The sequence below is a fragment of the Pogoniulus pusillus genome, chromosome 18, assembly GCF_015220805.1.
Source record: "Pogoniulus pusillus isolate bPogPus1 chromosome 18, bPogPus1.pri, whole genome shotgun sequence".
NCBI classification, from domain to species: domain Eukaryota; kingdom Metazoa; phylum Chordata; class Aves; order Piciformes; family Lybiidae; genus Pogoniulus; species Pogoniulus pusillus.
Genome location: NC_087281.1, coordinates 10,624,044 through 10,648,536, shown reverse-complemented (window position 1 = coordinate 10,648,536; position 24,493 = coordinate 10,624,044). Strand labels below are relative to the sequence as shown.

General features: G+C 40.9%; 1 protein-coding gene across 1 annotated transcript in view; it reads right to left on the bottom strand.

Annotated features, from left to right (window-relative positions):
* SRBD1 (S1 RNA binding domain 1) overlaps positions 1-24,493 on the bottom strand; it is a 142,334-nt gene that overhangs the window by 63,299 nt on the left and 54,542 nt on the right. The window contains exon 16 of the mRNA XM_064158381.1: positions 2,288-2,379. Within this exon, the coding sequence (XP_064014451.1) occupies positions 2,288-2,379 (92 nt within the window). The remainder of the gene's footprint in view (positions 1-2,287; positions 2,380-24,493) is intronic.

The window sequence follows — 24,493 nt, the reverse complement described above, 5'->3', positions numbered from 1 at the left end:
TTGGCTACAAACAGCTGCTAAACAGCACAAATGTGACAGAGATCACATCACAAAATGCGAGAGCAAGTTCTCCTGTAATCTGCATTATTTAATATATATCTGATGGACAAAAATAGGCCTACCTGTCTAATTTAAAGCACCCTAAACCCTTCTACAAAGTTTATGTTGAGAAAAATGTTAAAGTGGCAAACTGCATTACTATCACTGATAGCTCACATCAGCCGTACCTTTTATTTTAACTATAAATGTCACACTTCATCATGCAGCTGTCAGCTTCCTTTAATGTACTAAATGCTATCATGTAAGCACTGAACCTGACATGATGTAACACAACAATTAAAAAGAAAAAGCCAGTCAGTTTTGACACCATGTCACTTTTCTGTTTGCTGCAAACTAGAGGAAAATCGAAAGCATGAAAGTAAAAGCTAGCGAAGAAGTTTGCCAAACGCCTCAAACATCAGTTAATGTTTCCCTCTAACGTTATGTCATTTTTTTATGTTCAGCTATAAAAAAAAGTCCACAGCTTTAGTGCAGCCAATTACAAATTGACACCAAAAGAAGTCAAAAGAAAGTCTAAAACTTCTAGAAAGACTATTGCAATAAATATACTTCTAGCTGTCAGTTCTGTAGCAGCTGACATCCGTGGAACTAAACGATTATTTTTTCACTTTCTCTCTCACCCTCTTCCAATTTCTATCCACTCTGTGATACTGCTGTACCATGTTAAAACTCTTGATGCTTTTCAAACCACAAGCAACAGCATTTAAGTTATGCCTGAAGCAATTCCTAGTAATAGCGGAGAAACTAGAAAGTCTCGATAATTAATACTGAAATCGGCCATGTATTACAAATTTGAGTTTCATTTATTACATTTGATGGACAAGACTAAAGAATAAGCTCTAAAATGTTAAAAAAATTAATTTCAGACAAAAGTGAATTCATGTACACCTGGAAAAGCACACTGGTAATAATTAGAGCTCTCTTTTTCACTGTTTGTCTTTTCATTCACATCAATTCTAAACCTGCATTGAATACATCATCAACGACAAAAAACAAACCACCAGAAACTTTTGCCCAAGGGAAACTTAGTGCCACCTATACAGAACTGTCACAAGCCTAATATTCATTATGGCCACACCGCGACACATTAAAAACTGATGCGGCCCAAGGAAGAAATAAATCCCAGTGGAGCCTGTTCATAAGTAAGGAGAAAAGAGTAAAGCAAAACAAGCTAAAGACCTGTCCTGTGGAGGAAAGGACTGATACAGAAATTTAAAGATTATTCCTGTACAATTAGTCACATTGAGTTAACACAAATCAGTTTTCCAGCCCTCATGGAAAAAAGAAAAGCAGAAAAAACTCAAGAAAGCTTCACCCCAAACTACCATGTAACTTCAGAACTGTTTTCTACTACCCTCCTAAGGGTATCAATGACCTGCTAGAATTAAGTGGGAAATGTTTCTATAGGAGTATTATTGCATTTTCAAACACAGCAGCTTTGAGTACAATAGCAAATTGCAGGAAACACAAACACACAAAAAAAAGATGCTGAGGTACACTAAAAAATACACAAATGAGTAATAAATAACCTCAGACCTGTCCTTGCAGCTGTCTTCCAATAAAGCAGATCCATGAGCAAAATCTGGATACCAATGAGGCTGGCAAGAATTTGATCTTTAAAGACTACTCTTTAAGCAAACACTGAAAATTTTAAGAGTGGCAACAGTTTTACATTTCTAAGAATTGGGCTGTATCATACCCCAGTGACATTTATTCTCAAGTAGATCAAGTTTTAAAAAACAAAACTAAAGAGTACCTCTTGAGGACTGAAGGTTTGGATAGACAAAGACTTCACAGTGAATGCACATTTTCAAATTGTCTTTTCTATTCCTACATCATTTTCTATCCCTCGAAGCACTCAATTATTATTAAGAGACAATTTTGTACATACAAGGGACAAGAAAGGGTCTAACTCTTGTGTGCATGGACATGTCCAACTGTGAAAGTTTATACAATTTGTTGATTATATTAATCCCCATAAATTCTTAAACCAGACTATTAAAGGAATACATCCTCAAGACCCTTTACATTACAGGCCTTAGTGGAAGATGATGTTAATGATTTGCACATCTTTCAAATGTGAAACGATAAAAGCATAAAAGATTATAAAGAAAACACCAAAACCCTTCACTTTTTATGCTTTTGGCTATTATTATACTTAACATTATAAACAATACAGTCCAAGATCTGAGAATCAAGCTCTGTGGTGATAAAACACACTTCATACCTGCACTTCGTAGGTTAGGGTCTAGGTCTGGCATTTCCTTGGATGCTTCTGGGCTGACACTGTAAATAGATGCTCCTGCTTCACTGACAATGCTGAAAAATAAAATGGCAAATAAGCAAACCACCAAACTACTGAACAACACAAGTGAAAGACTTAGCAAGTGACTTGACTGAGCACTTGGACCTTTTTTAAAGGCTTGCATTTTAGAAATCTTTTGGATCAATACTTCTGAAAGTAAGGCAGTGCAGGCAAAGGGGAAAAAACCATCCTATTTAAATCAAAACACCCCTTCCTGACCTGCAACATTCATCCCTTTTCAGTCCTTGCCCGATTATCATTATACACTGTATGTGATTTGAACCCCTGTAATAATGTTACAACAGAGAAAACAAAGGCAAGGAACAAGTGTTACCCAAAGTACCTCCGCAATCTAGCTTCCATTAACAAAACAAAACCCTACCCAACAGTGTCATTAAAAGTACTTACATTCTGAAGTCTAACATCAAACTGCTACACCTAACCAAGTTATGAGCACATGTACACATTGCCTAAAGCCAGCTGCCTAAAATACACAGAAAAAAAATCCCGACTTGATAGAAACTGAGCTGCAGCTGCCTTTACCACCGTCTTTTCCCTGCTCTCGCTGCCGTCCCCAAAGAAAAACACAGCCTGCACGTTTTCAGTAGCTTAAACTACAGTTCACGTATCCACTGCACACCTCAAACTCATTCAGTAGTGATGATAAACTCACCAATTCAAACATCTAATTAAAAACCCCTCAAGTGCTCTAGTTCCACTGAAGAGAAAACAGCAATCAAGTATTCACAGCCTAAGTTTCTTTTCAGCTGTGAAATTTTTACACAAGCGAATCAACAGTACTTCTCTTCAAGGAACTTCAATGGAACTTGAATTTCAGGTTGATAATTAAGGCATCCTACACCTACTGCAATGGAAAAGAATGTGATCAATTTCAGAGCTATTTTTACTTTTACTATTCCAGCCTTAGACTAACCCTGTCTTTGCCATAAGGAGGGAAACCACAACCTTTAAGAACCAGACCTTTCAATAAAAATCATAACTTTCCTTCATACTGCTTTAAATTTAGACTGCTCTAAGAACATTTAGTAGGTTCATTTTTCAGTAAAGAAACTGATACCTAGAAGCATCTCCTGGAGGCTGGAAAATAGCTCAGAGACAAAACAATCTGACTGAATGTTCCAAGCATGGTAACACCAAATAGTGTAAAATGCAGACACAAACTGTAAGAATTTCTTACTGCTGTTTTTACAGATTCTCCCCCAAACTAGAATAGAGCGTTGTGCACGCAAGCACACACGCAGATTTTATAGTTACTTGAAACTTAAAAGTTTACAAACAGACTGCATCTTTCAATAAATACAGAGAATAAAATCCTGTTCTCTTTTATACTAGCATAACTCCAGACCCACTCACGCAATCAGTTTAACACAGAAAAAGATTTGCTCAGACTAGCGGAATAAGGTGGGGAGAAACTTCATGAACTTCTAAAAGTATTCTGTACTGTGGGTATTTCTTTCAGTACAAATGACACTTCCTAAACCAGTCCTCTTGTTCAGAAGTATTCTTTCAGTACAAATGACATTTCCTAAACCAGTCCTGTTGCTCAGAAGTATTCCTTCAGTACAAATGACACTTCCTAAACCAGTCCTGTTGCTCAGAAGTATTCCTTCAGTACAAATGACACTTCCTAAACCAGTCCTGTTGCTCAGAAGTATTCCTTCAGTACAAATGACACTTCCTAAACCAGTCCTGTTGCTCAGAAGTATTCCTTCAGTACAAATGACACTTCCTAAACCAGTCCTGTTGTTCAGAAGCATTCTTTCAGTACAAATGACATTTCCTAAACCAGTCCTTTTGTTCAGAAGTATTCTTTCAGTACAAATGGCATTTCCTAAACCAGTCCTGTTGTTCAGAAACATTCTTTCAGTACAAATGACATGTCCTAAAACAGTCCTATAACACTTCAGAAAGTCTTACTATAAAATCCTAGCTGCTGAAAAACAAAGACACTGACAGAAGCTTCATCAAACTGATTTTTCTGGCCAACAGGTAGTTTAAATAACAAAGGAGCAGAACATATTTCTTAACGTGTTCAAGCCTTATAAAGGCAGCATCTGGCAAGTGCTCTCTTTTTGGATACTGCTTCCAAAACCCATATATGTTAGCACATACTTCTAACAGCTTTTCATCCATCGCTCTCCAATCTTTGTATTTCAAAAGATCCAAAAATTAAACTCTCTGCAATTTCTAAATATGTTAATATCAAATTTAGATTAAAAAAAAAATATTAGTGTCTTGCACACATTTTTAGGATGCTGTATAAGCAGTTACTACTGTAAGTAATAAGGAGCTTGCAGTGCTTTGTGCAGTGAAAAAAAATTAAGTCACCTGAATGGCAATTTAAAAACATTCTGTATTTTACTGAGTCTCATTAATACTACACTTACAACTTTCAAAAGTGAGAGGACTGCAGTAACACTGTCATTCTGTGGCAGCAAGTGAACTGCACCAGATCTTGTTTTAGGTAGTAAGAAAACCACCTTGCTAAAATGAGCAAACAAAATTAAACTCAGGACGAGAGAAAGAAACGTTTTAAAAGAATACATTTCCTTTCCTCAAGCACAAGAACATTTATACACTGCAGGAAGGAGGAGAGGAGGAAGCCACACTAAAAAAAAGTATCTCAACCAAAAAAACAAGATTTTGAAAGCACTTTCAGAAGCAGTAGACTGAATATTCAACAGCCATTCTGAGGTGGCTTTGTGTACATATGCACTTATGAAAGCATTTGGTGTACCAGGGTGGGGGACACTCTCCCTTCATGACCCCCTTACCACTGTGCCCAAATCCAGACGCCAAACAAATCTGTATCCCCAGTAAACATACAGAGCCTCAAACTCCAAAGAAATAATCCTCTGGTTCATTCAAACATAGTCAGCCAAACATTTACAGACCTATTAGTGGCTGTCATGTGGTTTTATTTAGTTGTTTTGGGTACAGTGAGGCGGTTACCAGCTTGATCACAACACTAAGATTATGCATATAATGGGTTTGGGGATTTTTGTTTGCAGTTGTCTCAGATTTTGCTTTTGTTTTTGCTACACCAGACAGTCATTTTGGCTCAAAGTCATTTTGTTTGCTTGTTTTCTAAATTCTAGCAATTCCTTTCTAAAAGGGAAATGCTATATGGTACAACTTAATGTTGTAAAATGCTCTACTTCGTGCTTTCAAAGGATATACATAGTTATGTCAAGGCACATTAAAACAAAACCAAAACCTGCTCAAACCAGCAGGCAACAAAAATTTATTCCAAACTACTGTGGTACACACTGTTGACAAACATTCCCCCATCTCCTTATTTAAGGGATCCAATTATCAAGAGAGTGAACAGGAAGCCCTTGTGAGAGCTGGTAAAAACTGTATCTAAAATTCTGTATAGTTTAAGAACTTAAAAAGTTGAAGTAGAAATAAATTCAATCCACATAATGCATTAAAACAAAAAACTAGACTTACTTCCTCACACAGTGAGACTCTGTATTTCTGTGCATTCCTTCAGAGGAAAGATTCTTCCACTGACCAAACTCTTAATAGTTAAAACATTATTAAAGTTATTTTGCTATATAAGGTAAAAATGTAGTAGGTATATAAGCAGATGGCAATGATATGATATGACATGTTTCAAAAACTGCTTTCTGACTTACAAAAGGCAGGTAAAGAACCTGGGACTATGCCATCCTATTGATTTTTTTTTTCCCCACAGCATCTAGTATCTAACTTTTGAAAATTAAAAGTGCCCAAATGAATAAAACCACCAGACAAGATTTCAGTCTACTCATTCCTATTGCAGAAACAGGCTTGCTGCATTACATTTTTGTCATCATTCCCGGTCACATTTGTTAAGTCACATTTTAAGTACCGTTAAGCTAACATTATTTCTATTCCACTAGCACCACCTGGTGGAACCTCAGCTTTATGCTAGGGACCACGCAGAGAACTTTTTCCACTCATCTTGAATCACACAATGGCTTAGGTTGGAAGGGGCCTCAAATAGACGTTATGCATTTCCCACAAAAAGAGAAAATTTAGAGGAAAAAAAAGGCTTTCTTGTAAGAGGTAAAGGAAAATAATCTAAGAATATTTATTTAATAAAGTTTTCAAAACTAGTACATACCTACAAAAATGCACAATGATGAAGATTACATGTAACAAACTAGAGTCACTAACGGCTGTTCGGCTATTTCTGCTCACAATTTCCTGTGCATGTAATGGCACATTTCAAAAACCTCACTAAGGTTCCTCACCGTGTTCTCATTGAAAAGCTTCTCAGAACTGTGTACAAAAAAAATCTAATGTCTGTATAACGAAAAAGTCAGGCTAAAGACTTCTAGGATTAAAGATGGATGCAGCTTTCTCATGTTTTCATGAACCTTTACTAACATTTCCAATTATTTTTCTATACCAAAGTAAATTTCCCCCCGCTCATATGCAACACTGGATTAATAATCTAGAAAGAAAAAGAACCCTTGCCTAATTTTATGTAATTTACTGTTCCTATAATCTCCAAAACCTTCATTTACAACTTGGAGCCTTTAAAATAGCATTTTAACAAACAGTATCAGTTCTTGGGGAGGGGAAATTAATTGATGCGAGATGATATTTTCCAAAACTAATTTTGTTAATTACTGTTGCTACTCAGAGCTCTGCCACCCCTGACCACTAATGTTAATAATATTTTGGTTCTTACATGGATATGGAAAAATTCTATGGATAATATCTACATCTAATATAACCAGCAAAATATAGCAACATTAATTGAACTGGAAGAGAAGGTTCCTGCAGTCAAACACCGCTTGCGGTCAATACGCCGCTTGCCCAGTAGCTGGGCTCAAGCTCTCTCTGCTCTATGGCAGCAGGCAGTAGAGAATTACAAAGAGGCATTGAGCATTTACTCACAGATTATTATAATTACCCTCACGGGGGCTAGCCACAGTCCAGACAGTGCCCAAATGCTTTCAGGGGACTCTGTCTTGTTGGACATTGAGGCTTGAATCTTCCTGGCTTCTGGGGACAGGTCGCAGACAATCTCTGGCCTTGACTCCTGGCTTCCTCTGGATGATCTGTGTATGTGTCCAGGGATTCTAGGCAGGACCTTCAGGTGCAGAGGCAGATGTGGTGCAGTCTCAGCACCATGTCACGCTGGCCACACAGGCTGATCGCCTGCAGGCATCCAGGGTCTGCTCCTGGTAACTGGCGGCAGTGGAGTTTAGCAGGCAGCAATAAGGCAGTGTGCAAGAGCAGCAGGGCTGGGCACAGCAGAGAGAGCAGGCACAGAGCAGGGGAGCAAAGCAGGGAAGCAAAAGCAGGTTGTTCACCTGCCTATCTCCTTTTATCAATGTGGGCTGAGATTAATTGCCCTTTGGACACAGAACAGCCAATCAAGATGGCAGTTAGCCAAACCAGACCATATTAGGCTAAGCCACAGGCTCACTTTTCCCTAACTTGGGCAAAGCAGAGGCCTTGCACTAGGCAGGCACAAGCTAAGTGTGTGTGCCTTACACCGCAGGAGCCTGGGCAGGCCAGACTCTCTGGCTCCAGGTTTTGTGTCCCATTTCCCACGCTTGCCTCTCTGGTGGAGCAGGAGAACATGCCTGGGCAAGGCAGGACAGGTATAAGCCTATTTGGGGCCTATAAGGTCTACCACAACACCAGTACAAAGAAGAGACTGTACTTGGAAGGAAACCATGGTCACTCTTAAAGCAAAGGGTATTTCAATCTCAAAATGGGTCCAGATCTTCCTACCTGGTCATAAAACCCTTACCAATCAGAATTTAGCAGTTGCGGCTAACTCCTCTAACCCAGTTTTCTACATATTAACTGACACATACATTCTTCATAAGCTTGTGGCTCCCACAAAAGGCAAAAGTGCAGAAGAGTCAAAGGATTACCCAGTGTTATCTGTTAAAATAATTGGCTTAAGAATTATGCAGGACAGAAAAACAAAACAAAATAAACTGACAGAACTTTTGCTGGAAGAGAATGTTAGATTTAGAAGCTTGACTGGAATGCTACAAGCTTTACAGTGATAGGTACAGTGATTAAAAACCAACTGATGAGAGGCAGTGAATACTTAAGCACAGGTTCAAAAGAAGACTGGACTATTTAATGAATGAGAAATCCATTTGCCCTCAGATGAAAACAACAAAGTTTCAAGGAGCTCCAAAAGAGCCTGAACCCAGAAATAGTTCACAGAATTGCAGAATGCCAGGTTGGAAGGGACCCCAAGGATCAGCTGGTCCAGTCTTTCTGCCTAAAAGGAGGTGGCCCAACACCATGTCAAGCTGAGTTCTAAGCCTGTCCAATGTCAGAGAATCCACTACTGCTCTTGGCAACTATTCCAAAGCGCTTCCAATATAAAAAATTCTTCATCTGAATCTTCCCAGGAGTAACCTGTACTCTGGGACTACAAGTAGCTGAGAGCTACAGAAGTACTAGAGAAACAGGATGTCTTCATCTGTTCATATATGTCTCCCTACAGACCTATTTTTAGCAACAACTGCAGAACAGCAAGGGGACATAAAAAAGACTTCACATGAAACAGCCATAATCCCTTCGTTCATATTTCGATTTGTCTCAGTCCTTCCTCATCCTGTCAAGCAGGATACTGCCCATGCCATAAAGCAACTTTGACAGCACCTGCAACCCCTCATCATTACCAGTAGCAAGCTGAAGGTTTCCTGCTGTCATAGGCAGTTACCTGCCATTCCCAAGATCTCACATTTGGCTATGTGAGCACTCCCATCCCCTACGTGCTGTGCACAGCCAGCTCCTTCTGCCAAGGAGGTGATGAATACAGCCAAATGGAGACTACAGTCCAGCACAGGCTAAACGAGGTGCTGTAGTTTCTTCAGCCACATGCACTTCAGCCCAGGAACAATAGGACACCATCAAACATAATAAAAGGATATTTCAAACATAAGGACAATAACGACCCATGCAACCCAACTGCTTGTTTGCTAGCACAAAATACGTTTCAAGAATATCAGGTAGTGATAGGATTAGGGGGAATGGAAGAAAGCTAGAAATGGGTAGATTCAGACTGGATGTTAGGAAGAAGTTCTTCACCAGGAGAGTGGTGAGAATCTGGAATGGGTTGCCCAGGGAGGCGGTGAAAGCCCCATATGTGGAGGTGTTTAAGGCCAGGCTGGATGAGGCTCTAGACAGCCTGATCTAGTGTGAGGTGTCCCTGCCCATGGCACGGGGGTGGAACTAGATGATCCTGTGGTCCCTTCCAACCCTGACTGATTCTATGATTATGAGAGAAGCAATTGTGGCATAGGATTAAGATGCTGCTGCTTCTTTTAAAAAGTTGCTACTCTGGAAAATGCAGTCCAGTTCTACCAACTTGCAAGTTTGGAAAAAATGCACAAATTATATCCTTCATAAAACATTTAATGGGTTACAGAATTAGAAGAAGCTAAACATTTTCTGATTTCAATTCCTCAGCTGCCATCACTTCCTTCCCCAAGAGAAGTGGTGTGAAATTCCCTGCTATTAAAGCAGTAACAGAATTGATAATTGCAGCAGAATGGAATACATCTGAGAATTATTGCAAGATTTATCACTGCTTTAATTTCTTCTGCATAACTCTATGAACAGCAAAACCAAACTAAACTAATAAAACCAACTGCATAGCTGCAGCCTGAAACCCTTTATTCATCTGTGTATGAAGCATGCCCTCAGCACATCCCTGCAAAGGGAAGAACGATCAGTTATCTGTCTTCATCTTGTCTGAAAATGATGACATTTTTCAGTAAGAAAAGGGTCCAAATGGCAGGTGTCAAAGAGCTTTAGCTTCACACGTGGTGCTAGGAGGCAGAAAAAACAACAGCAGCGTGTGGCCATGTCAGAGCCGCACAGAAGCTGCTGTACAAGTGCATATCTGAAAAGAGCAAACCTCATAGCCTGTTAAATCAATCCAGTGCCAGATGCTGTTATCAGAACAAAACTGGTGCTGTGGATTCATCCCCAGAAGAAATACATGTCCCAGTCCACAGTGAAAAGAGAAAGACCTAGGGTGGCATGTCTCAAGACCCAAGGTGACAGTCACCTGTGATTGCCCCCACTGCTTTCATTGACAGTTTCAGAAAACAGGTCCTGTCATTGCTCATAAAGCAGCTGGAGCTGAAGTTTCTTTCTGCTCCTGCAGAGAGCTTTAAAATCTGAACTCCGGGTCCGAAATATACTCCCAAGTTAACTACCCATCTAAAAAGCAGTTAAGTAATTTCTTTTTACTTTAAAACTGTAGCACTGCAGGAACTTAAGCAAAATTTAGGTACTGCTCTAATTACTGTTGCAGCAATGCCATGAAGAGAAATCTTGGCAAGATAGATATTATAGAATACAGTATTGCTGTAATCTAACAGAGCAAGTGTAAGAAAACAAAGCACATTTCATGTGATGACAATATGATAGCATTGTCATTAATTCTGCTTAGCATTACTTTAATCAGAGGTATTCCAATATGTTTAAGTTACCTATCTCTAGATAATTAGAAGAAAGGGGAGGGGGGGGTGTGGAAGTAAATAAGGCTGCAGGATTGACGTAGGAACAAACTGTATATACAACATTAAAAAATACAGTGAAACACTGACAAGATTTTATCTAGCCTCTTTTAGCCACTGTTTTTGGCAGTCACACTTTAAAAAAAGAAGAGAACCACCAGGCACTATTAAACACTCACAATTCATATTTTTTATAGACTCTCAAACTGAAATTGCCTAGATGAATACATTAAAAACACAGAATCATAGCGTCAGTCAGGTTGGAGGAGACTTCCAAGATCACCCAGTCCAACCTAGCACCCAGCCCCATCCAATCAACTAGACCGTGGCACTAAGTGCCTCATCCAGCCTTTTCTTGAACAACTCCAGGGATGGTGACTCCACCACCTCCCTGGGCAGCCCATTCCAATGCCAATCACTCTCTCTGCCAACAACTTCCTCCTAACATCCAGCCTTTGCCTCCCCTGGCACAACTTGAGACGGTGTCCCCTCGTTCTGTTGCTGGTTGCTTGCGAGAAGAGACCAACCCCCACCTGGCTACAGCCTCTGTTCAGGTAGTTGTAGACAGCAATGAGTTCAAAGACCAGCAAAACCATTCACACTAAAGAGATCGGTTAGTAGCCTTATTTTCCTCCTGCCACTCCCAGCTCTCCAGCTCTCAAGAGCTTTGTTGAAGCCAGCAAGCCCGACAGAACACTACGAAACTGGGCAAAGCAAACAAAGCTGCAAGTTCCAAAGCAGAAGACCACCAGCATTGTCCAGCCAGCAGCTCAGTCTTAGTTCAGCCAAGTAGAAACCCCTGCAGTGGCAGCACACAAGGAAAAGCTATCCAGCTCATCTCCAGCCATGCAAGATCTTAAGAAAAGTAAGACCCATCAGAGCTGTTTAAAGAGGCAGCAGAAGCAAAGGGTAAAAACCTTGGAACTCAGTCATTCTTGTTCCCACACAGTGATTCAAGTAGGAGCACTATAAAGTACCAAGAACTAAGGTTTTGGGAATAAAGAAAACTTTTTTTTTTCTTAATTCCTTCCTATAAAGAAATACCAAATTGTTTTTCAAGTACCATCTATATTGGGCACTGCCACCAACAGTCTGTACTTCAGGAAACCAAAGCCTGCCTACAGTCTGTCTCATTTTCAAATTAAAACATTTCCCTGTTGCACACAATTGTCCAACCCCTACCACCCCTTTCCTGTGGGCCACAGGACTTTTAAGACACAGACAATGCATTAAGAAGACTCCACCCCACTCTTCAGCGAGTACAGACATCTTACCAGTTTGTCAGAGCATTTGGATTTAAAAACTGCATAAAGAAGCAGCAGACAAAAATGGTCAGTTTGAAATTGTCCAGCAAGGCTACCAGAACACACTATTTGGTTGCTATAATTGCTCTTAGGAATAATTTTTATCTGGTAGAATGAGCAACATAGATGCAGCAACTGTTAGTGCTAAAAAGCAGTTAGTTAAGCCAAACCAAAGGCTGGAGCTTTGAGTCACATTAGCTGTAATGGAGGCTTTGCTCCCAGAGTGGAGCATAACCAGACGAGACCACAACATATGTAGCAAAATGCCTCTTAGAGAAGGGCACCTCCAGCAACTGTCATTTTCTTTAATGCTCACTCTGGGCAGTTGGGAGGCAGCCCAGCCAGAGCTGCCATGTAGCCTCTGCAGCCCTTATTCATGGAAAATTCTGACCTGCAGTTACAGCTCAAGTCAAGCTTTATTCCATTCTCCCCTCACTTCCTACAGCATCTCTGATCTTAGTGCTCAATCTCTCCTTCGCAAGCTAACATCTAGGCTGTATCTGAAGACATCATATTACATTTTTTTAACCTATAGACACTTCTTGGCACAGTTTACCAAACTCTAAAGTATCTGGGTTTTCTGTCACATAGAGAAACTCCTGTGTTTACTCTCCAGCCCAACAACAGTTAGACAAGTATTAAAGCAAATCTCATGCAGACTTGACCAAAATTAAATGGCATTATCTCGGAAAAAATCAAGTCTGCAAACTTAATCACACAATTTTTTAACTCCTTCCTTGCTGCTGTTTCATTTTTTCAGTATAAGAAAAAAAAAGGCTTGCTCTGTCACTTTCTTATACTCTAGTTTGTGGCTATTCAAAACTGATGGTGATCAAGAAGCCTTCCATTTGGTCCACCAAGAGAACTGTTTTCCTTCATTGGAAAAAAGCCTGTAAAGCTGAGGTACCACTTTAGCACTTCCACCAAACTCTGCTAACCTCCTGTGAACGAACTGTAGCACTATGGTACCAAAAGGACTATAGCAGACAGGTCAAAACCCTAAGAAAGAGTAGATTACTCATTCTTTAGAATAAGGTAACATTTTTCATGCAAAACTTAAAAAAAATTAAAACAAATCCCATGAAGTCTGCTTTACCACAACCAAACCTATTCTAATAGGTCAGTTTCTTTTCTGAAACACAGATTTAAAGGTAAGAATACACACACAAATGCCTGGACAGCAACACAAGCAGATCAAGTGTTTTGTTACTAAATTCCATGGAGTTCTTTCATGTTTCTGTGGTGCTCCTCATTGTCATAGTTTAAAATATTATTTTACTGATATATGCAGCCATTGAGCATCTACAGCAAACAATGATTATCTGATTTAAATATATCTTCAGATGAAAGTCAGTTAAACATTAGGTGTCTTACTGTTTATCGTTCGACTATTTGAAACAGTGGATCCTGCCTCATTTTGAACTGAAAAAAAAACCCAACCAAAACCACCACATTCCCATAAACTTGAAAGATTCATGGGATTCCATGTTTTTACAAAAAGAACCCAAATTCCTTTAAAAAGACTGCAACCAAATGGAGGAAAGTGACAAAAATAAACGTCTGGATTTAGTGAAATAAGAGTTTAGTTAGGTAGTGCTATATTTATTTTCACCCTTCTCTTAAGAGGGAATAATTTGTTCCCTCAGGTTGTGACAGATCCATACTGGAGAGTTTCCACGAATAATATCACTAGAGCTGGCATAAACATATGCTGAAAGACCACTTGATTTAAACCACACTTTATATGCAGTTACAAACACATGGGAAAAAAAATTAAGGTATCTTTCTGGATTGAAATTTTTTGTGCTGCATTTCTATCCAATTACTTTTTTAGACTTGGGAAAAAACCTCAAACACCTAGCCATAAACAAAACATTTTTTTTAGTCATCCAAAAGTGAAAACATACAATAAGATGGTTCTCTAGTTTTTTAAGATATTATTGCACCTAAATCATAAAGATGCAGCTAAATTATTTTATGTCCTACTTTTTTTACACTATGATTTATCAAAGTGATTCCCCAGTCATAGTTATGTTATACTGTACTTACTCTACCACCTGCACTTGCAGCAAGAAAATACCTTAGTGTAAAGGTTCATTAACACATTTATACAGCTAATTATTCAAGCTGAACTACAACTATTTTGCAGGAAAAAGTAATCTTGGAACGTGCATCTTTTTAAGCAAGTTCATTCTCTTTTTAACCTGCCCATTGTATAATGGGAGAATCTCTTACAAGTATTTGCGGAGTTGTAGGTTACAGTTATACAATTTTAAGCAAAGTTACTATCAGAAGTGAAATTATTAACTCATTCTTTTTAGATGAGCCTATATTGTTTTCTCTTTAAGGTGTCAAGTTTGCAGCAGGAAGTTCATATTCAAAATTTTCTTAGAAGAAGGGAAAATGAAACCAAAACCAACATTAATTAAACAAACGAACAAACAAATAAACATCCATTGATAACCCAACTTCCACTCAGGACCTAAGCCCTGGAATGAACTACTGATTTTCTCCTTCCCCATTCAAACCTATTTTTCCTCTCCTCATCACACAGGCTGGATGGGTGGGCAGAGGCCAATGGGATGAGATTTAACAAGGCCAAGTGCAGGGTTCTGCACTTTGGCCACAACAACCCCAAGCAGCACTACAGGCTGGGGACAGAGTGGCTGGAGAGCAGTCAGGAATAAAGGGACCTGGGGGTACAGGTGGATAGTAGGCTGAAGATGAGCCAGCAGTGTGCCCAGGTGGCCAAGAGAGCCAATGGCATCCTGGCCTGGATCGGGAACAGTGTGGCCAGTAGGACAAGGGAGGTTATTCTTCCCCCGTTACTTGGCAATGGTCAGGTCACACTTTGGCTACTGTGTCCAGTTCTGGGCTCCTCAATTCAAGAGAGATGTTGAGGTGCTGGAACGTGTCCAGAGAAGGGTGACGAAGCTGGTGAGGGGCCTGGAGCATAGCCCTGTGAGGAGAGGCTGAGGGAGCTGGGGGTGTGCAGCCTGGAGAAGAGAAGGCTCAGGGGGGACTTCATTGCTGTCTACAACTACCTTAACGGAGGCTGTAGCCAGGTGGGGTTGGTCTCTTCTCCCAGGCAACCAGCAACAGAACAAGGGGACACAGTCTCAAGTTGTGCCAGGGGAAGTCTAAGCTGGATGTTAGGAGGAAGATGTTGGCAGAGAGAGTGATTGGCATTGGAATGGGCTGCCCAAGGAGGTGGTGGAGTCGCTGTCCCTAGAGGTGTTCAAGAGAAGACTGGATGAGGCACTTAGTGCCATGGTCTGGTTGAGTGGCTAGGGCTGGGTGCTAGGTTGGGCTGGATGATGTTGGAGATCTCTTCCAACCTGGGTGATTCTCTGTTATTTCAAAATGAGATCAAATTACTCAAAAACTTCACTGTCCATTCTTGTCTGTGTGAAAGAAATGGATACTGGAACTTAAAAGTCTTCCGGAAAGCATTACACGAAGAGCAGATAATCCAAACCTACGCTGGCAAAACTCAGCAGAAACTGCATTTACACTGTCCTGTGGGCAGTGCGAAGCTACTCCACATCTGCTCCTCTGGATGCACCATGAGATTATGTCTGCATCATGCAAGACAAGATATGAATGAAGATTGAGCATCTTGGAACAACTCTTTCAGCTTTTGGGAACTGTTGAGTTCTAGGGAGTCGTGGCAATTGAAATGCACCTGTGGAGACTGGCTGGCCAAACACCCTTGGTCAAAGCAGGGTCAATGAAAGTGAATTGCTTAGGGCTGCGTCCAGTCAGGTTTCAAATATTTCTGTAAGTGGAAATGACAAAACCTACTACACATTAGCAGGAACACTTGGATCTTCTGTACCTGAGAGCTGTGGTTTTGGTGTGACTAAGTTTCAGAATGTTTTGGAATGGCAATTAAACAATTTAGTACAAGGAGTGTTTCAGGAAAGTGTTTAGCTGCCCCAGAACAGCATTTGAGGAAAAAAAGGGAGATGAAAGAAGTCAACACTCTTTGTTTTGTAACAGGGCTACACCGAAAACTTACTAAACAATTTGAGCTCCCTCGAATCCTTTAAGCAAAAAAGGAAACCCAAATCAGTACAAAAAATAAATGAACAGAAATGCATGGCCTGTTGACTCCTGCAGGAACAGAGAAGGCTCGCTTCATTTCAAGTGTCTGATGTAAACTGTTAAGATGATTCTTGCTTTTGATAATGAACAGAAGCAACAAAAGGCAAGAAGGAAGACCCAGGCAACTACAGACCAGTCAGCCTCACCTCCATCCCTGGAATGTTGAAGCAGCTCATTCTGGAGGTCATCTCTAACCACATGGAAGAAAAGAAAGCTATCAGGAGTAGCCAAGATCGATTTACCAAAGGAAGATCTTGCTTGACTAATCCAACAGCCTTCTACAAAACCATGGCCAAGTGGGCAGATGAAAAGAGAGCTCTGGATGTCATACACCTTGACTTCAGCAAGGCTTTTGATGCTGTCTTCCATAACATCCTTTTAGAAAAGCTCAGGAAATGTGGCATAGACGACTGGACTGTGAGGTGGATTGGAAACTGGCTCAGCAACAGAGTTCAGAAGGCTGCGATCAGTGGCACAGAGTCAACTTGGAGGACTGCAGCCAAGTGGTGTTCCCCAAGGATCAGTACTGGGCCCAGTTTTGGTCAGTATCTTTATTAATGACCTGGATGAGGAGTTGAGTATACCCTCAGCAAGTTCACTGGCTATACAGAACTGGCTATCAGGCTGTGCTGCCATCCAACAAGATCTAGACGGGCTGAGAGCTGGGTGAAGGCAAACCCCCTGAAGTTCAATAAGGACAAGTGTAGGGTCCTGCACCTGAGGAAGAATAACAACAGGCAACAGTACAGGTCAGGGGGCTGGCATTCTGGAGAGCAGCTTCATAGAGAAAGCCTTGAAGCCCTGGTGGGCAGCAAGTTCTGCATGGGCCAGCAATGTGCCCCTGTGGCCAAGAAGGCTAATGGCATCCTGAGGTGCATCAGGAAAAGTGTGTCCAGAAGGTCTACGGAGGTTCTTCTCCCCCTCTACTCTGCCCTGGTGAGAACACACCTGGAATACTGTGTCCAGTTTTGGGATCCCCAGTTCAAGAGAGACAGAGATCTGTTCAAAAGAGTCCAACAGAGAGCCACGAGGATGATTGAGGGACTTAAGCATCTCCACTGTGAAGAGACTGAGAGACGTGGGGCTGTTCAGTCTTGAGAAGACTGAGAAGGAATCTGATTAATGTCTATAAATATCAGGTGGATGGGGCCAATCTCTGTTTGGTGGTGCACAGTAATAAGACAAGGAGTAATGGATGCAAACTTGAACATAGAAAGTTTCACCTCAACATGAGGAGAAACTTCTTTACAGTGAGGGTGATGGAGCACTGGAACAGGCAGCCCAGAGAGGTTGTGGCATCTCCTTCTCTGCAGACTTTCAAAACCTGCCTGGATGCATTCTTGCTTGGACTACTCTAAGTGATCCTGCTTTTGGCAGAGGGTTTGGACTCGATCTCTGGAGGTCCCTTCCAACCTCTAACATTCTGTGATTCTGTGAACAGCTGTTACTTAAAAAAAAAAAACAAACAGAAAAACAAACCAGCAAAACAAACAAATGAGAAAATCTACACCCAAGCAGCTACAATTTGGAGATCAGTGCTACAGAATCAACAATATGCCTCTAAAACAGTAATTGTCCAGATAAGAACAAGAGTGTATCTGATAGAGACTCCATGGCAGCACAGCAGCCACAAGCCCAGAGGCACTGTGGCTGATGAAGACAGCTCCTGCAGGGAGCTATGAAGAACATATGCTAGGGTGGGATATGCAGCACCCTTTAATACAGCAGAACATCTTCTGCCCCCAGGCGCCTTCTCAGCTCTGCTGGTTACTGTGGAAGGTGGCAGAGCCAAGCCTCATCCTCAGCCTGCCCCTGGTAGACAGGCCAGTAGTACTGCTGCCATCAGTGTCAATGCAGCCCTGAGCCAGTGCAGCATGAAGCTCACATTCGCACACCAGTGTCAAATGTGACAACACACCAAGGGCTGTGCTGTACCATTCTGGGCCTTTTACTGGTCAAGCTGTTATAAGGCATTTCTTACATCCACTGCAGAGAGAGGGTAACAAGCTCCTCCTTCATCAAAAGAACTAGGCACAAAGATTCCCCCCCCACACCCCGGAGAAAGGATAGGCTTCCACATCTAAATATAAATGTTCAGCTCATTCAGAATGAAATTACAGATGTTATATTAAGGGTCCAATTGCTACTTCCCACACATACACCCTCACTGATGAAACTGTTAAAACATAATCAGAATTCTGCTCAACTGTTGAAACCTTTTTTTTTTTTACAAAGTATCAATTGTTTTCAATCACTAATACCACAAACTGCATATTCCATCCTGGATTTGGATTTAATCAAATCCTGAGATCCAGAGCAAAGACATTTCACAAATGCCAAATCTTAACTTCCTTTGAAGTTCATAAAGGCTCACAGCATCGCCATGATCACAAAGCGCTATGTGGTTCGTGCAGTTTAACTCTGGTGCAGTGAAACAGAAACCCTAAGCTTACATTCTGTCATTAAATGCAATGGAAGCTAACTTACAAGTGCTTTATAAAGAAGGAGTATAACCATGAACTTAAACCCATCCATATTACATCAAAATTTTGACATGAGACCAGTTCTAATCCTCAGAAGTTTCAACTTGTACTAAGTGTCAAAACTGGTAGTTCATGTGACCTAGAGACAGTTAGATATAGAGAGCATCTCCTCCAAACTTCACTGTATAAATTCTAGCTTATTGCAACTTCTTACTAACCACAAATAAGGTTGGCCTCATAACACTGGTATTTAAAAATCAAGAAAAAATAATCAACTTTGCACCTTCTTTGTTGCATAGTAAAATACAGTCACACAAGTCATTATGATCAATATTTAATCTACATCTTCACTGATAAAATCCTGGAAGAAATTCCTTGTGAGCCACAAAAAATAGAGAGAAGCTGCTCTGAATTAGATGACATGAGTTTTATCTACGCATATAGCACAAGAACAACTCCTTTACTCAAAACCCTGGTTCAATCTCATTGTTGTCTACAACTTCTTGAATGGAGGCTGTAGCCAGGTGGGGGTTGGTCTTTTCTCCCAGGCAACCAGCAATAGAACAAGGGGACACAGTCTCAAGTTGTGCCAGGGGAGGTCTAGGCTGGATGTTAGGAGGAAGTTCTTCCCAGAGAGAGTGATTGGCATTGGAATGGGCTGCCCAAGGAGGTGGTGGAGTCACCGTCCCTGGAGGTGTTCAAGAAAAGCCTGGATGAGGCACTTAGTGCCATGGTCTGGTTGATTGGCTAGGGCTGGGTGCTAGGTTGGCCTGGATGAGCTTGGAGGTCTCTTCCAACCTGGTTGATTTTGTGATTCTACGATTCAATCAGAAAACATTACTCCTGCTAATGTCAGAAGTTCAGTAACCTACAAGCTACTGTAAATGCATTATTTCCCTTAACTTGCTCCACTGCTGATGCTCAGCAGCACAGCCTTTCAAGTGAGTGCTCTTCTCCAGAAACACCAGGAGGTCATTAGGCAGTTTTCCTAAGGAGAAAGCAACAACCAAGGAACCACCAAGAGGCTGTGGACAGGCAGGTATAAGACAGCAGGATGCTGGCAGAGACAGCTGGGGCCTATAGGAGCAGGGGGAAACCAGAGGAACAGAGGAAAGAAACAGCTTTAAGCATTCCTTTAAGAATTGGTCTTTTTTGTTTGGAGGCACTTAGTGCCATGGTCTAGTTGACTGGATAGGGCTGGGTGCTAGGTTGGACAGGATGGTCTTGGAGGTCTCTTCCAACCTGATTGATTCTATGATTCTATGATTCCTTTAAGAGTTGGTCTTTTGCTGTTGTTGCTGATGTTTGCTGAAGAAATAAGATATATTAAAAGGATAGTAGATCATGATTTCAAAATGATTTCTTTTTAAGACACTGAAATTGACAATGTCTCTTTCTATCTACTCTTATGGCAGAAGATCAGAGTTAACATTTCCTTCAGCAGCCAGATAATCACTGAGAAGCAACACAGGAATATCCAGTTTGATTTACTTTAAAATGACAAAGTAACTTCTAGAAATTCACTTTCACCAAAAGAAAAAGGAAAAAAATTACAAAGTAACTTTGAGTTGTGATTTTACACTACAAGGAAAAATAGACCAGGAACAAGTAATACATGCATCACTGATTTTACTGAAAGCCCACTTCCAAAGTATATTTACAGTACTGCATCATAACGCCGACAAGAGAATCACTCCTGGAGTATGCATGTCTAAACTGTTTCCCTGATACATTTTATGTCAAATTCAAATGTCAAAATGTATTTTATACAAACGTTAGTTCTAATCCAACCCAATAAAAGAACTGAACAGGCAGTAGGCATGTTGCCTTAGCTGCCAGGGATGTTTAGCAAAGTATAAACATGAATTAAGTTTGAGAGAGATGCTTTATGTGAAAAGTCAATTTAATGCTGGCAATAACTGTATATAGATGGACATCCTTCCCCCTTCCCCACCTCCAGCTTTTTTATTTAGCAAGCCTCACAGAAAACTGGGCTGTCTGAATAGTATTTGCTGCTGTATATAAAAACCTGGTACAATTAGAAACTGTGGGATTGCTTGGTGTTGCAATTAGGATTCCAGTAATAATGTTATTTTCATGTGAGCAAACCCAATTTCCTTTCAGGACTGCTGTGCCTTCAAAGGAAAGGAAAAGAACTAAGCTACAGAAGTGTGAGATGGACATGATTACATTTACAATCATACATTAAGTCACCAAAGCAATACAATTCTCCCATAACTGAAAATGATCAGGGAAATCAGTACTGCTGTCCTCTCTCTGCCCTTTTCCTTCCACTTGCCTGTTGCCACTGCTGGGATGGCCTGGTACTAAAGGAGGTGCATCACTTAGCTTGTGCTTTTTGATGCCTCCTTTCAGACACAGTCTTTCTTGCTGCCATATCACCCACCACAACAAATGGATCATTCCTCCTTCTCTCCACTTAATCATTGTTGACAAAACTGCTGGGATCCAGTTATAGAAAGAAATTACCCTCAATAGGCACCTTCAGTTATAACCATCTGACACTGCAGTCACCTAAATCTAATCCCTTTTCAAGCTGAAATAACTTACTCAAAGACCCTTTGAGACACACAGCACGTCTATATTCTCTGCCCCTCATGCCCTGAAAACATCAAAAGTATGCTGTTGTTGTGATTTCTTTCAATGTCATTCATGAAGCTTTTAAGGCTGCCTTACACTTGGTTGATAAGAAAAAAATGTAATGTTAAATTGAGTCCAAGCAAGCATAGCCTCCACTTCCAGTATCATACAAAATTACTCCAAGTGAAGGTGGAACGTGGACAGTGCTCACTTCTGCTGACAGCCTGAAATCAGGAACAGAGACAACAATTTTATGTCATTGCATAAGGAAAGAGCCCTTGCTTTACTGACAGACACGCTGCATTTGCTTTTCAGTCCTAGAAGACTGCCAGGCTTACAGACACCTAGAAGCCATTAACATTTAATTTTCAAATAATTTTTATTATTTTTTTTAAATCAAGGTTTGTAAAAGTTGCTCTCCTGGCACTAGAGGAATTTATTAGCAGCTGTACAAGTAGCAATTTCCTGAGGTCTACTACTTGAAACAACCCTGGAAGTACTTTCAGCAGGAGACTTCTCCAAACTTTGTATCTGCCCACAAACTGTTATTTTTACCAGATCTTAACAGTAGTGAGACATCAAGGAATAAATGTATTTTCCCCCCAGTAACAAGAGCATTTGCACATATGCTCACTCCTTTATTAAATATTTCTAATTATTATCTAGAAATGCATATAACCCACACAGACACTCTCTTAACAGATCTACGATGAAGAATCCCATGCCAAATCTCTCCTACCTAAAAGCAACTGAAATTAAGGAACACAGTGCAGATGATCAGACAGCCTAATGTAATCTTGCCACCTAACCTTAATGTCAGCTATAAGCAAATGTAACAGCAGAGCAAATATAAATATATGTGCCTAACAATAAAGCTGGTAAGAGCTGGAATGCAGACTAGCAAATGCAGTTTCACAAATGAATAGGTATGAAGCTTGGCAGAACCTCAACTTAAGTAAAAGCATATTACTGGCAACAAATGGAAAAATGCTTACTTCTCCATTAGGTTCCTACACAACGTCTGCTTGAAGACAAAACAGTACCCAAACACACAACCAGATCAGACTGTTTCACTAGCTCACAAATCAGAGGATATATTCATACTGTAATAGGATGGTTCCACTTATTTTCTGACAGGGTTCCACAAGCAATCTGTACTGGAGTTTTTTTAACATAGTAAGGAGCCCAAGTTCACTTTCACAAGCTTTACTAGTGGTAACTTACTAATGACCACAGCTATTTCACAACAAATTCACTTAAAATGCACAAATAAGCTTTTGCTATCACTGAAGTATGAAGAGGATCACAGAGTAATATCCCAAACGTGGTAAGCATCATTTATTTCAGAAAGGCAATACTCGCACAAATCATAAGGTAACATTTTAATGGATTTAGTTGACATTCCCTCCTAAGCATCAAAGATTTTGTTGCCATGGTAATACCATACTAGCTTGGAGGCATGCTATTTAATCCCAGGCAATGAGTAAGGACAGCGTAAAACGCACAGATGTAGGTAGCAAGAACCTCACTGCAAGTTTCCGCACTACAAATGAGGGTGCCAATTTCCCAGCCAAAATTAAACCTTTTTTAAAATGTGATGTTTCTGGGTCTTTGCACCTTTTTTTCCAGGTTCAAAGCCAGTGGTTTTCAGCCTGTGGTTCACAGGCTTCTTCCAAGACACTCAAAGGACACAGAAGAAAGTAGGCTTACAGTCTCTGGAGCAAATTCTACACTGTCAACAGCAGATTTTCAACCGTTTACGAAATGAAAATACATGAAAGAACTACTGCCATTCAGCTCAGTCACTATCTAACCTCTCTCAGTTGCTATTTGAGCAAGTAACACCCAAATCTGATCACATGCCATTTCCACTATGAGAGAGAAGTGGAGAAGACCACATAGGCCATTACTTCAAAAGAAAAAAATCCCCACACCTGAAACTACAGAAACAGCGAACCACACAGGCTAATCTTAGAAGCTCCTAAAACAGCACTGCAGCAGACTACCTGAAAGCCTAAGCTTTTCTGGTTTGAGATCAGTATCAAACCCACGTTTGGAACATTTAAGGAACACATCATTAAAAGGTCACAATCCTAGCTTCATAAGGAACATGACTCATTTTCTTCATGTTGTGCACTACAGTAACTGGTCAAAACCTAACATTCTAAGTCTTCTGATGAATAGACAACATTTAAAACTACACTCTGGAGTTTCATGGAACAAGCATAGTTCAGCTCTATCGTGGAAGGCCAAAAATAGACCTGTGTCCTGGCTTGTCCAGGCATGACCCAGGCATGATCTCCCCACTCCCACTCCCCTTCCAGAGTGGGGAGCAATGCAGGAAAGAGGACAAAAACCTGGAGACCCTGAGTCTGAGGAACTGGCTTGCCCAGACTTGTTTCCCTCCTGTTCACATCCTGTGCTTTCCCATATATGGGCCAATTGAGCCTCTGGCTTCACCTAATATGGTTAGTTCTGGCAAAGTGCCATTCTGATTGGTGAAACTTTGTAGCCAAATGGAGCCATCAGACTCAGGCAACTGATAAATATGAGCCAAGTTGTAAACAACTTTGCCTTGTCTTATTTTGCCTTTGCTTTTGCCGTGCTTCACCTTGCTTTGCCTAGGGGATGAGGAAGCCTTGTGGCTTCAAACCAGCTTTGCTGTGTAACAACAAGCATTGATGCTTCAAGCTTACCTACCTGGAAACTTTGCCAAGCCTCAGTCTATCAGGGAGAGGCATTAAGTGCCTTCATGCTGTAGGCAAGAGTCATTGTTGAAAGCTGCCCAAAACCTACAGTCAGCCTCAGCATCAACTGATAGCAGTAAGCTGCTCCTAGCTGGAGAGCTCACTTTTCAGAGCCCTCACATGTTGAGAGAGAACAGGTTATTGCCACGTAGGAAGACACTGTGCTTGCCTGCACACCTGCAAACGTCCGTGTCAAGCCCAGAGCCCTGAAAAGGACACCATCCACACAAGAAGGGACCAAGAAAAGATCTGAAGCTCCAGCACCCTATCAGAGTCCTGGAGAAACTCCAAAAGCTTCCAATGCGCTACAGGCTGGGGACTGAGTGGCTGGAAAGCAGCCAGGCAGAAAGGGACCTGGGTGGGG